This window comes from Cyanistes caeruleus, chromosome 11 (genome assembly GCF_971803275.1).
Source record: "Cyanistes caeruleus chromosome 11, bCyaCae1.hap1.1, whole genome shotgun sequence".
NCBI lineage: Eukaryota > Metazoa > Chordata > Aves > Passeriformes > Paridae > Cyanistes > Cyanistes caeruleus.
This window is the reverse complement of record NC_141711.1, coordinates 17,045,804-17,057,701: the sequence shown is the minus strand read 5'-3', so window position 1 is coordinate 17,057,701 and position 11,898 is coordinate 17,045,804. Positions and strand designations below refer to the sequence as shown.

At 67.0% G+C, this 11,898-nt stretch overlaps 3 protein-coding genes across 20 annotated transcripts; 2 read left to right on the top strand and 1 right to left on the bottom strand.

Annotated features, from left to right (window-relative positions):
* Window positions 1-81: 81 nt before the first annotated feature.
* INKA1 (inka box actin regulator 1) lies at window positions 82-2,467 on the top strand. Its single transcript, XM_086845140.1, has 2 exons — window positions 82-228; window positions 1,529-2,467. Exons 1-2 carry the CDS (start codon window positions 190-192, stop codon window positions 2,396-2,398), a joined length of 909 nt encoding a protein of 302 aa, XP_086701266.1. The 5' UTR covers window positions 82-189; the 3' UTR covers window positions 2,399-2,467.
* Window positions 2,468-2,533: 66 nt separating this feature from the next.
* UBA7 (ubiquitin like modifier activating enzyme 7) lies at window positions 2,534-10,818 on the bottom strand. Of its 18 annotated transcripts, none has more exons than XM_086845125.1 (24): window positions 10,692-10,818; window positions 10,416-10,581; window positions 9,565-9,699; window positions 9,391-9,497; window positions 9,136-9,226; window positions 8,882-9,023; window positions 8,679-8,776; window positions 8,427-8,573; window positions 8,196-8,354; window positions 7,933-8,040; window positions 7,781-7,861; window positions 7,541-7,696; window positions 7,287-7,452; window positions 7,016-7,209; window positions 6,724-6,788; window positions 6,392-6,566; window positions 6,206-6,280; window positions 5,672-5,861; window positions 5,394-5,503; window positions 5,219-5,305; window positions 4,952-5,143; window positions 3,199-3,300; window positions 3,020-3,120; window positions 2,534-2,728 (listed from the first exon to the last, which is right to left on the bottom strand). In XM_086845125.1, exons 1-24 carry the CDS (start codon window positions 10,730-10,732, stop codon window positions 2,602-2,604), a joined length of 3,015 nt encoding a protein of 1,004 aa, XP_086701251.1. In that variant the 5' UTR covers window positions 10,733-10,818; the 3' UTR covers window positions 2,534-2,601. The 18 variants fall into 18 exon arrangements, with proteins under 18 accessions (XP_086701251.1, XP_086701249.1, XP_086701247.1 ...); XM_086845123.1 differs by having other exon boundaries at window positions 5,394-5,548; window positions 10,692-10,804; XM_086845121.1 differs by having other exon boundaries at window positions 5,394-5,548; window positions 8,427-8,606; window positions 10,692-10,758.
* An 86-nt stretch (window positions 10,819-10,904) lies between these two features.
* TCTA (T cell leukemia translocation altered) lies at window positions 10,905-11,861 on the top strand. Its single transcript, XM_086845141.1, has 2 exons — window positions 10,905-11,323; window positions 11,762-11,861. The coding sequence occupies exons 1-2, from the start codon at window positions 10,992-10,994 to the stop codon at window positions 11,802-11,804; spliced, it is 375 nt and encodes a 124-aa protein (XP_086701267.1). The 5' UTR covers window positions 10,905-10,991; the 3' UTR covers window positions 11,805-11,861.
* Window positions 11,862-11,898: the final 37 nt, after the last annotated feature.

Sequence of the window (11,898 nt, the reverse complement as noted above, 5' to 3'; positions counted from 1 at the left end):
GGCGGCGGTGCCGGTGCGGGCCGGGCTCACGTTACGGCGGCCCCATTGGCCGGGGCGGGCCGGGGCGGGGCTGCCGGGCAGCGCCGGGAGGCGGCGGGCACGGCCGGGCGCTCCGTCCGCTGTCGCTGCTGCTGCTGCTGCTCCGGCACCGGCGGCACTGGGAGCGGTGCCGGGGGAGCAGGACCGGGCATGCACAACGCCCGCCCGGACGAGCTCGGCGCCGACCGGGTGAGTGCTGCCGCGGGCACCGGGAGGGAACGGGATGGGACGGGAGCACCGTGCCTGCGCCCCGCCGCCCCGGGACTGCCGTGACGTCCGGCCGCTGCCGGCGACATCAGGGCCGTGACATTACACGCGAGGCCAAAGGCGGCGCGGGGGACGAGGGCAGCCGGTGGGACACTGGTGGTGTGGGGGCACGGATAGCCAGCGGCCACAGTGTCCAGCTGTCAAGATGCCAGCGGCACCGTCCCCCCGGAGCTGCCACCCACCTGGGCTGCCCCGAGGGACAGCGATGACAGGGTGGCTCTTCGGCTCTCCTGGGCCTGCCACATGCTTACCCAGCACCTCACAACCGGCTGCCCCAGTGTTCCCGGCCGGCGGCGGGACTGGGCGGCTCGGAGTGGTGGCACATTGCCACTAGGGCTGGATGAGAGGGTCCCAGCCAGCGGGGGGGGGGACGGCGATTGGGACGGGGACGGGGAGAGGGACAAGGACAGTCCTGCCAGCAGCTCTGTTCGGGCCAGACAGAGGAGACGCAATTATCGGTCCTGGAAGCAATCCCTCCTGCACACTCAGCTTTCCGCGACTCCAGCGTGGAAAGGAAAGCGGACGTAACACCCTGCTTTTGGGTTCAGACAATAGGAATTCAAGAGCGAGGAGCGGCCCGGCTGCAGGAGCCAGGAGTCCCTTCCAGCGCCCGCCCGGCCGTTCAGCCCTGGCTGCCTTGGTCCCCTGTATTCCCCGGCGTTTGGGGGGGCCCGGGCCTTGGGCGCAGGCCTGGCTGCACCCTGACGTCACCAGGGGTGTCCCCAGCTGGAGGGCACAGGGTGGGTGGGTGGCCCTGCCAACGTCGGGGGGGAGAGCCCCACCCCAGCACCCGCGGGTGCCCTAGGGCTGCCGCTGGCCCCGTGCCACCGAATGGGAGTGTGCCGGAGGGGTGTCCCGGTTGCCTCCCACCGAGAAGGGGGCACTCGAGGGGCTGTCGGGGGGGCAGTGGAGCGCCAGCTCCTACGTGCCGCGGCCCTCTGTCATTTCCCGCAGGCACGGCCGGGGCTGGGTGCCTGCTTGCTCACCCGACAAGCCGCTGCACGCCGGCCGGCTCCGCGCAGGAGCCGCAGGAAAGCGGGGCCCGGGGCTCCAGGCAAGCTGGGACCTGCGCCCCGCTCTCCGCACCCTGCTGCACGCCCAGTGCGCCAGCAAAGCCCCCCCCGAGCCGGGCCGGCGGGGTGCCGAGGAGGGCGGGATGGGGGATCGCGGTGCTGGCTGGGGTCAGTGGCGACAAGCGTGCTGATGTGCCCTTTCCCTGCAGTGGTGCCGGCGGGACGCGGGACCGCCGCTGCGGGCGCACATGCAGGGCACGCGGCAGGCACCGCACCAGCCCGGCAAGGCTCCGGGACCGGCCCCCCGTGCCCCGCGCCCCGGCTCGGCGGCGGACTCGGCCTGCAGCCTGGATGCGGGAGGCGAGGAGGAGGAGGGGGGAGGCCCGGCCGCTCGCTCCCCCCCGGCCAGCGAGCGCAGCCTGGAGTTCGACTCGGGGTACTCGGAGGCGTCGGGGGGCACGTGGAGGGAAGAGGAGGTGCCCGTGCGGCGCCGGCATCTGCTGCCCTGCCAACGGGCGCACCGGCTCTCCGCCGGCCCCGCCGCACCACCGCCCGCCCCCGCCCGCCGTGTCCGCCCCAAATCCACCTCGGACGCCTGCCTGGAGCAGTGGCGGGCCCTGGAGCCCGCCGACACGCAGGACTGGACCGTAGCGCTGCTGTCGCAGAGCCGGAACCGGCAGCCCCTGGTGCTGGGAGACAACTGCTTCGCTGACCTGGTGGAGAACTGGATGGACCTGCCCGAGGTGGGCGCCGAACCGCGCCGCAGAGCCCCTGCCGAACCCTCCCGCCGGCTGGCCAAGCCCCCCGCCTTCCTGCTCAGCCTCTCGGGCAATGTACGCCGTAAGCTGGCCAACATGGCCCGGCCCCGGGGGGCCGACGGTGCCCGCCCGGGCGGCCGCGATACCACCAAGCGTTTCTCCTGCCCGCTGGGGCTGGGGGGACAGCCCAAGGGCGCCTGCTTCCATCAGTCCCACAGCAACATCGCCCAGCTGGCCACGGACTTTCACCGCTTCACCGCCTTGATGAACAGCCGCAGCCGCCAGCCCATCATCTGCAACGACGTTATCGGCTACATTTAGCCCTGCTGCTGCTGCTGCTGCTGCGGCCCGCACCCCCACCCTGTAAATAAACCCCCGTTTTGTACGGTCTGGGCGCCGCAGCGTTTATCAAGGGGAGTGCCTGTGCCCCGACTCTGGGCAGAGGCAAGCAGGGGGTTTTTGCAATGAGGGCCATTGCAGCCTGCAGCGTTTATTGCATGGGGCAGGAGGTGCCGGCCCCTTGCTCAAGGTAGGGAGCACAGGAGAGGGGGACGGCTATCTTCAGCCTCAGCATCCTCTCCCTCGCACACGTACAGCAGCTCTAGGTCCTGCTGCTTCGGCATCCTGGCGTCCTCCAAGTTCTCTGATAACCTGTAGCAGGGAGAGGGGGTTTTTGGGTTACTGGCTTTGTCCCCAAGGCTGTCTGAGTGCTCCAGGGGTGCCTTGGGCCCCTCAGGGGTGTCCGGCCAGGCTGGTGGGATGCAGGGGCCGGCAGCAAGGGGCCGGGCAGGGGTCCCGCCACGGGAAGTGCTGCCGGCAGGATGTTTATCCAGCAGCTGGCTGGGAGCTGCACTGCAGCTGGAGTGGCTCAGGACTGAGGCAGTGGGGGCTGGAAGCCCTCCCCTCCCAGGGCAGGATTGGGCCCTGGAGCCGGAGGCCTACCTCTGCGCCTGCTGCAGGGCCCGTGTCTCTGCATCTGCTTTGCTGTCATAGAGCACGATGTCGCCACACAGGAGCATGGTCACGGTCCAGCCATGTGTCCTCTGCAAGAGGTGTGTGTCGGGATCTGGCCCTGCATCCCCCAGGGTGACCTGGCTGACCGCTGACAGCACTGGGCTCACCTGCAGCCAGTCCAGCACCTCCTGCACCGTCATCGCCTGCCCATCTGCGCCGACCGCATGCATCTCCAGCCGGTCCCAGCAGCTCCACTCCCGCCCGCCGTACTGCCAGGGGGTAGCAGCCTGCACTGGCACCCCAAATCCTGGCTGCCCAGCCCCAGGGGGCAGGGACTGGTGCAGCACAAGGGCTGGAGGACGTCAGGGCAGGCAAATGGGCAGGGCACCATGGTGGTGCTGCAGGGGCAATGGGGGACACAACTATCCCCCCCAGCACTGCTGGGGTCCACTTCAGGGGTCAGTGTAGTGTGGGGCCAGCACTGCCCCTAGCCCCGGGCCAGGAGAGGCGCACAAAAGGCCATTGAAGCGTTGCCCAACCCTACACAATCACCTCTTCTCATGCTTGTGGCCCCACGACCCCTGCTCCAGCCCAAGGAGGCCAGTGTGGTGCCAAGCCCGGGGCCAAGCTCCGGACACGGCCCCGCACCGTCTGGCAGGGCTGCGCAGCCATCTGCCTTCGCTGCAGGCAGCGCCAGCACTGCCCGCCTGGCCCCAGCCCCACTCGGGAGGGGTGTTCGCACCTGGTCACTCTCCCTCCTGCTTTCTGCTGCCTTCTCACCTCCGCCTTCTGCTGCCTGCACTTATCCCACTGGTGGAGAGAAGGGCTTAACCCCATCCTCACCAGGGCAGCAACTGCTCGGCACAGAGGGAGAGCCACGGCCTGGCCCTCCACCACCAAATACATCGCTCTGGCCCTGGGAAGCATATTCCTCTGGACAAGGCTGGTCCCCAGTGTGGGCTCCCCAGGTCCCCATGGGGACATAGGTCACACCAAGCAGGCCTTGGGGACATGTGTTCCCATCACAGCCAAGCAGCTGGGTGTGAAATGTCACGCCGGGTGTCTTCGCCCTGGGACATGGAGGTGTCGGGGTGCTGCTGCAGGGACCTGAGGGCATGGCCAGACCCAGCAGCATCCTCCATCCAGGGATGATGCCAACCCAGGGACACTTCAGCCAGGATGGCACAGGACTGGGCATGGAGTCTGGGGGGCCATGGGGCAGCCGTGAGCCCAAAGTGGTGCTGGAGCCGGCACAAGGCAGCGGAGTCGCCTCCCTCCCCCTCTTCCTGCCCCCGGCCCTGGGCCCCCCGGGCCAATCTGGTTCCAATCGGCGCTTCCTGCCGTGCCGGAAGGGCTGCCTCGCACGCCATAAACCCCCAGACAAAGGGGCCTCTATAGCCCAGACGGTCCCAATCTGGGCCTGCCCCCACCCCCGCTCTCCCTCCCTGGTTCCCCACCGCCGGGACCCCCGGCCCCGCTCCCCCGGGCGGCCCTTCCCGGCCCGGTGCCAGCTGCTCTCTGCCTGCCGCAGCTGGTTTCCATAAGCCAGATGAGTGCGGCTGCAGCGGCCTCCCAGCCCTGGCTGTGGGGCTCCGCGTGGGGCCTGCCATGGGGCAGCGGGGCTGCCTCATCCCCATGGGCACCCCAGAGCATCACGGCTGGGCCTGAAGCTGGGCGAATGGGACAGTGGCAATGTCTCAGTGTTGGGGGGCAGCCAGGGGCAGGAGCTGGTTCTTCACTGCCTGGAAGCATTCCCAACCAACTCTAGCACCTGGATCCATTTCTGGAGTGCTATGGCCAGGGCTGCCCTTGCTGCACGGCCACCTCCTTTCCCTGGGTCCCCCTGACATTGTCCTGCAGCAGATGCCACTGGCCCCTGGGTGTCCCCCAGCTGTACTTTCCCAGGGAAGAGGGTCCTACCCGGTAGGTGGGGGCTGGTGGGGGCTGGACACGGAGCAGCAGGCAGGTAGACAGGTTGATGTTGCTGTTACGGTAGCAGCTGAGGTCCTGGCACCCCCAGACCAGCTTGTAAACCTCCAAGCACGCCAGCCCGGCCACAGCTGCTGTGGTGGTGATGATAGCAGGCACGATCCGTCCAGCAATTCGCTTGCTCTGAGGACAGGAGGGGCGTCACCAGCTGCTCCACACAGGACAGGGACTCCTGACACTACAGGCTGCCCCTCTCACCATCATCCAGGTGGCAGGAGAGATGCCATAGTTCTCTGCACGCAGGTTGGATGCTGCTGTGATAAAATCTATGTGGACATCGTTGTCCTGTGGGGAAGAGTGGGGAGATATCTGCATTCCATGGGGACATCAACCCCCCCCAGGCTGAGCAGGGACAGCTGCCTTGCTCTGCTACCTTCTCAAAGTGGATGGGCTCCATTAAGGGTGCTTGTGCCTTCTCATCCCCCAACAGCTCCTGTCTCCACTGTACCAGGTCCTGGGTAAGCTCTGTCAGCTGCTTGTGATCTGGGGGCACGGGGACCCCTGGTGTGACACTCCTGCACAGTGGCACTGCAGGGGTGACCCCACCTTGGTCTTGCGTCATCTTGGGTGCTGGAGCAGGGACAAGAAGCCCAGCCCCACCACCACCAGGCTGGAGCCAGGAACATCCCTGGGAACCTCAGGGAAGCTCACCTGTGGGAACTTGTGCCTCCTCTGTGGGTTCCTCTGTGAGGGGGATCTGGAGCCCCTCCTGGGGTACAAAGGGTGGCAGGACCACACCACGGAGGATGGCCTGGATGGCTGCCCGGTCCCTGCATGGTGGCACTCTGTGTACTTGGGCAAAGAGGTGGGCAGCGGCCAAGACATAGTCCAGGTGGGTGTCCTGCAAAGTAGAACAGGGCTGGCCATGGGGTGCCTTGCTGGGGTGGTCCCACACAGCCAAGGACTGCCAGCACTGCCCTGAGCTGGTAGAACTGCCTGGCTTTGCCCCAGAGCAGAGGTGGAGGAGCCTCTCCTCCTCCTCTGGTCACAGAGCATGTCCCCTGCAGTGCCCTCACTGACTGGGGGACAGGGACAGACCCAGCCCAGGACCTGGCAGCCCCGCACAGGCTGTGGCAGATGGAGCACAACTACAGTTCAGTATTCCCTGTGTGCCCAGCACAGGCTTGGCTCTCCCTCTGCCCACACCATTCCTGTGTGAGACCCCACAGCTCTCCCTGCACTCACATTGTCAGGGTTGAATGTCAGTGGATGAGGACAGCTCCTGTCCCCTGCCCAGAAGGGGACACCCGGGCTGGTTTCCTGGCACAGAGAGAGGAGTCAGGCCCAGGAATGTGCATCCCTGCCTGCAGTGAGGTGGCCGGTGGAGGGAAGGGCATGCAGAGGGTGCCAGCCCTGCGGTGCTAGGCTCACATGCTCTGGGGGGTAGATGTGCAGCAGCTGGGTGATGGCATCGTGGTAGCAGCTCTGCCAGCGCCGGCGTGCCCAGCGCACACAGTCCTGCCAGTCCCGCGGCCGCTCCCGCAGGCTGTCCCACACCTGCTCCAGCACCTTCCCTGGTGGCTGCTGCTCCAGGAAAGCTGGGTCCCTGCAAAACCAGGCAGCTGCTGATGCTGACCCAAGAGCAATCCTGTGAAACACCTGGGTGGGATGCGGCAGTCTGGCACCCTCTCCCCGCTCCCAGCAGTGACCTGGCAGAGCTGGAAGCTCTTCTCCCAGCATCTTCACCCCCAAAGCCCACTCACTCCATGAACTGGTTGACTTGTTCTGCAGGTAGCTGGAAAAGCCCCTCAAACTCATCACGGGCCCACTGCAGAGGAGAAATGGGTGTTGAGCACTGGAACCTCCCCCTTATGCCCCCAATCCCAGGGGAAGGGGGAGGCTCTGGCAGGGCCAGCAGCAGCACTCAGGCTGCCAGCAGGAAGCAGCTGGGGCCATATCCTGCCTGTAGCCCACCACTGCAGGGGAAACAGGGAAGGAAGACAAAGGTCCTGGTGCCTTTTTGCTGGGTGCTGTGGCTGGGGCAGCTCAACCTACCTGCAGCGTGTGCTGGATGGTGCGGGGGAAGTGCCGCAGGGTGCAGAAGGGGAAGGTGCCATCCCTGGGAGTGGCTGGCTCCAGAGGCTTGGTCAGGGATGGCACCATGGCCACCACGTTCCCCTGTGTCCCCTCCGTGCCTGAGTCCAGCAGTGGTGTGCGGCAGCGGAGACAGCGACTCTCCAAATAGGTGCCTGCAGGGAGCCAGGACTGCTGGGGACCCAGGGAGTGTGTCCAGGGGCTCGGCCCCCTTGCCCTTACTGGCACTCACGGGCCTCTATCGTGTCCAGGGCGCTGGCAACGCCATCCAGGTGCTGGAAGAAGTTGTCCCTGTAGAGCATCTCAGTGGCAGGTCCCACCTGGTTCTGGTGAGCTGTCACTCTGACATCAGGGTTCATGCGCTGCACGGCTGCTGCTGCCACCACCGACTTTGGCTCCTGCCAGGGCAGAGAGGGTGTGAGCAGCCCTAGGGACAGCCGAGATGCCCTTTGGGGGGAGCTCAGCCTCTGCCTCATGCTGCCTCACTGATATATCTGCTGAGCGATAGAGAAACTGCCGATGGAGGTTGGAGAGGGCAACAGTGTCCATGTCAGTGACGATGAGTTCCCCGTCCGGCCCCGCTGCCAGCCCCATCATGGCAAAGTTTTTCAGCAGCTCGCAGCCGATGGCACCAGCTCCCACCTGCCAGGGCAGAGATGCTGCAGTTCCCCGTGTGCCAGCCGGATGCTCCGCAGCCTCCCAGTGCCACAGCCCCTGCCCACTCACCACCAGGTACTTCTGCTGGCCCAGCTTCTCCTGGAAATTGGCCCCGAAGACGGCAATCTGGCCATCGTAGCGAGAGCCTCTCTGCCGGGACAAGGAGCTGTGTGAGCACAGCAGCCACGGCACCCCGGGAGGGGCTGGACACGGGGTCTCACCGGGGCACAGTCGGTCTCTGTCAGCTGCTGGGCCCCCGCCAGCTCCAGGCACTCCAGGGCGTCGAAGTACAACCACTGGCCCAGGGGCAGGAACTTCCCAGTGACGGCCTGGGGCGAGCAGCCCGTGGGCAGGTGGCCAGCGAGGTGCTCCCCCTCACCCCTGCCCAGCCCTGCTGCCGGAGCCGCCGTGCCCAGGCGGGCAGCAAGTGCCCTCTCGTGGCCACCAAACGCCACCGTGGCCAGCGGGACCCCGCCCCGCTCACCTTCAGCACCTCCTGGGCCGCCAGCGCCCCGAGCACGGCGGACACGGGGCACAGGTGCCCCGCGCTGACGCTGGCGAAGGAGCGCACGATGCCCTCATCCAGGGGACCCTGCCGGGCGCCCAGGCTCCGCGCCAGCTCCAGCACCCGCTCGGCATCCGCCTGCAGGCAGAGGGGAGAGGGCAGTCCCGGGCAGGGGTTCGGCAGGGCCGGCAGGAGCAGGACAGGACTCACCGGTGCCCTGGGCCGCGGCAGCCGGCTCTGATCCCTGCGGAAAGCGTGAAGGGCCTGGAAGGCGGCGTGCAGGCTGCGGCTGCGTGCCAGATCCTCGGGATTTGCCACCTGGATTTTGGGCTCTTCCAGTGCCTGGCGCAGGGGCTCCTGCCAGCACAGCACCGGGGATGGGGTGAACGCCTTTGTGGGGACGGCATGGCACAGCAGTGCCCCAGCTCGGGTGGCAGCACCGTGGGGCCGAGAGCGACTTACGTGGGAACACTCCCGGGGCCGCTGCACCTGTGAAACAAGACCCCCACAGCGGTAGGGCGAGAAGGAGCTGGTGTCACTGATCTCCAGCCTGAAGGCATCTGGGGACAAGAGGAGCACGGATGTCACATTATAGTCACTGTCAAGGACCCGGTGAGTTCCTCAACCCCGAGCTAGGGCAGCCAGGACTCCCTCAGAGGTCTCACCGAGCACATGCACGGGGATGGGCTCCTGGCCGTTCAGCTCTGTCATCCCCTGTACGCCCGAAAACGTCACCAGGTCACCATCGTGAAAGAGGTGGCCACGGCTGTTCTCTGTCCCCATGCATGTCACCACTCCTGGGTTGCCCTGAGGACGGGAAGGTTATGTGAGAGTGGGGCACTGGACTAGGGTGGCATAGAGCCAGTGGAGGAGGCAGCAACATTTTGGGGGATCCTGCAGGGGCTGCCCTCCCTCCTACCTGGGAGATGTGCTGCACAGCAGCAGACACTGGATCCTCTTCTGCTGGATCATCAACGACAAAGCGCTCCCCAAAGTCACAGAACAGCTGCCTGGAGAGGATTGATGGGGTTTTGCCAGAGGAGTACCCCGCCAGCTGCCCCAGCACTGCCAGGTCCTGTCCAGGCCAAGCATACTGGGGACATGGGCTGCAGCACAAGGCTGGGGGCTCTGGGGCCAAGGTGAGCCAGCGCAGGACCCCATGAGACCCCCTTACCCTGCCAGCCCCTTGGTGTCAGCCACGATGAAGCAGATGCCCTGGGCATGGCAGAAGTCCCCGATGCGGAGCTGCTCGTCCAGCGGGGACTCAGTGAGCACCACCACCTGTGCCAGGTCTGTCAGTGAGTGCTGCCATCCCAGGGGTCCCCAGGGCGCAGGGATGCAGGCTCACCTGGAAGGAGGCAAGGAAGGCCTCCGACAGCTCCCCGGTGTGAGCCTCGACCACCACACAGGGGTTCAGCTCGGCCAGGGCCTGCTGAGATGCCTTGGCACGGTTCTGTCCTAGATCACTCTCCCCCAGGAGGAACTGCAGAGTGAACACATGGTGGGGCACCCTATGGGTCTGGGGTGCAGTTCACCACGGTGGGGTGCACCACAGGCCCTGTATGCACTGGTGTGGGGGCTAAGGACCTTACCTGTGACAATGAAGGGCACCCTGTGCCTTACCAGCAACCTCAACTTGTACCTGTTATTGGAAGCCCCTCACCCCAAACCCCAAACCTGCAAACAGGGATTCCCCCAAGTGCACCTATTACTGTGACATCCACCCACATCTGTACTTCTTACTGGGACTCCCACCTGGGTCCCACCTATACCAAGACCCTTGTCTGTACCTGCATATCTTATGGGGCATTCCCATCCATACTGTATTTTCTATTGGAACTTCTGTCTGTACCTATTTTGGGGATCCCCATCCATAATCGTACCTGCTACTGGGACCCCCACATTGAGTCTGTACCCATTACCGGGACCTTTATCAATAGCTATACACGTTATGGGGTCCCTCATCCATACCTGTACTCTGGGACCCATGTCCATACCCACACTCATTACTGGGACACTCGCCCCTACCTCTACCTGTTAGTGAGCCCCCTGTTTGTACCTATTGTCAGGATCCCCACTCATATCTGCGCCCACTACCGGCATTCTCACTAGTTCCTGTTATGAGATCCTCACCTGTACCTGTCACAGTGAACCTCATCCGTACCTGTCACCAGGAGCCCCGCCCGGCCCCGCCGGTACCTGCTGGCTGCGGTCGGCGGTGCAGGCGGCACCGCAGTCGTGCAGGACGACGCGCCCGGTCCCCGCCAGCACCAGCGCGGTCGCCACCTGCGCTCCGGTCCCGCGCAGCCCCGACACCAGCACCGCCGAGCCGGGCAGCCGCCGGGCGCCGCCGCCCAGCACGTACCTGCGGGTACCGGCGGGGACCGTCAGCGGGAGCGGGGGCCGGCACCACTGCCCCGCGCCCTGCCCCGGTGCTGTGGCACTGCCGTCCCCGGTGCCGGTCCCCGCACTCACATCTGCCGCGAGTACCGCGGCTCCTCTTCGCTTCCCGCCATGGCTGCCCTACCCCCGGAGCGGGCACCCCGGCCCCGCCCCGGGGAGGAGCCAACGCCGCGGGGCCCCGCCCCCACAGCGCGGGCTTGGCGGCGGGTACGGGGCAGGCCACGCCCCCTAAACCGGCGCCCCGAGGCCGCGCCCCCCCCAGCGCAGGAGGCAGGCGGAGGCCACGCCCCCCGGTGTCCGCGCTGTGGCGGCGCTGAGGGCGGGCAGCGGCTCCGCCCCCTCCGGCAGCCTCGCCCCCGGTACCCCGCGGCCATGGCGGCGGTGGCGGCGGGCTGGCAGCCGCCGTGGCGGGCGCTGGCCGCGCTAGGCCGGGAGCTGGCGGCCGAGTGGGCGGCACAGGACGTGCGGGCCGCGCTGTGCCAGCTGCTGCTGCTGTGGCTGGGCATCAGCCTGCTGGGCGTGCGCCTGGCCTGGCGCACCTACGGCGGCGCGGTGGCCGCGCTCTGCTACAGGACCGGCCCCGCCGGCCGCCGCTCCCCCGGCACCGCTTCCGGGGCCTCGCCCGCCCGGCCCCGCGCGCATTCCCTGTCCCCCGCCGGCCCGGCGGGACGCAACGGCGCCGCCGAGCGGCACTGCCCGCCCCGGTGAGTCCCGACCGCTACCGGGCCCAAAACCGCTGATTCCCCCCCTGACAGCCCCCGGGCCTGCCCGGCTTCTCCCGCGTCCTGCCGGCGCTCTCGGAGCGCAGCCCAGTGAGCGACCCCTGCCCACTGAGTGTCCCCCCAGCTGCAGCCCTGCCCCAGTACAGCCCAGTCACTGCCCACCTGCCCGTACGGTCCAGATGGGGGCCTCTGGGACACCGGCCCCGGTTTGTTTCCCCCAGCTGTGACTTCTGATAAGTGCCCCCCAAGCTGTGCCCCCCGACCTTTGAGCCCTTCTCCCAGCTGTACCCCAGACCAGTATGCCCCAAAAAGTGCCCCCAGCCCTGCCCACCCCGCACAGACAGGCAGGTGCCTGCCTCAGTGCCGGCATGCTGCGCTCGGTGCTGCCCCAGCCGTGCTCACGCTGCCTCTCTCTTGCAGGGATGGCCCCGCAGCAGAGCCCATGAAGACACACCGGGAGTGAGCAGCACCAGGACCACCGGCTGGGTACTGCCAACACCATTAAAAGTGCTGTGCCCACCTGCTGCTCCTTGTTTTGGCACTGCCACCATCACCAG

Coding starts and splice junctions, on each gene's coding strand:
- INKA1 (XM_086845140.1), top strand. CDS start 190: ATGCACAACGCCCGCCCGGACGAGCTCGGCGCCGACCGG. Junction 229..1,528: donor ACGAGCTCGGCGCCGACCGG/GTGAGTGCTGCC, acceptor CTTTCCCTGCAG/TGGTGCCGGCGGGACGCGGG.
- UBA7 (XM_086845118.1), bottom strand. CDS start 10,732: ATGGCGGGAAGCGAAGAGGAGCCGCGGTACTCGCGGCAGAT. Junction 5,549..5,671: donor GGAGGCACAAGTTCCCACAG/GTGAGCTTCCCT, acceptor TCACCCCTGCAG/TGCCACTGTGCAGGAGTGTC. Junction 3,301..4,951: donor CACCAGCCCCCACCTACCGG/GTAGGACCCTCT, acceptor ACCCCCTGGCAG/TACGGCGGGCGGGAGTGGAG.
- TCTA (XM_086845141.1), top strand. CDS start 10,992: ATGGCGGCGGTGGCGGCGGGCTGGCAGCCGCCGTGGCGGGCGCTGGCC. Junction 11,324..11,761: donor GAGCGGCACTGCCCGCCCCG/GTGAGTCCCGAC, acceptor TCTCTCTTGCAG/GGATGGCCCCGCAGCAGAGC.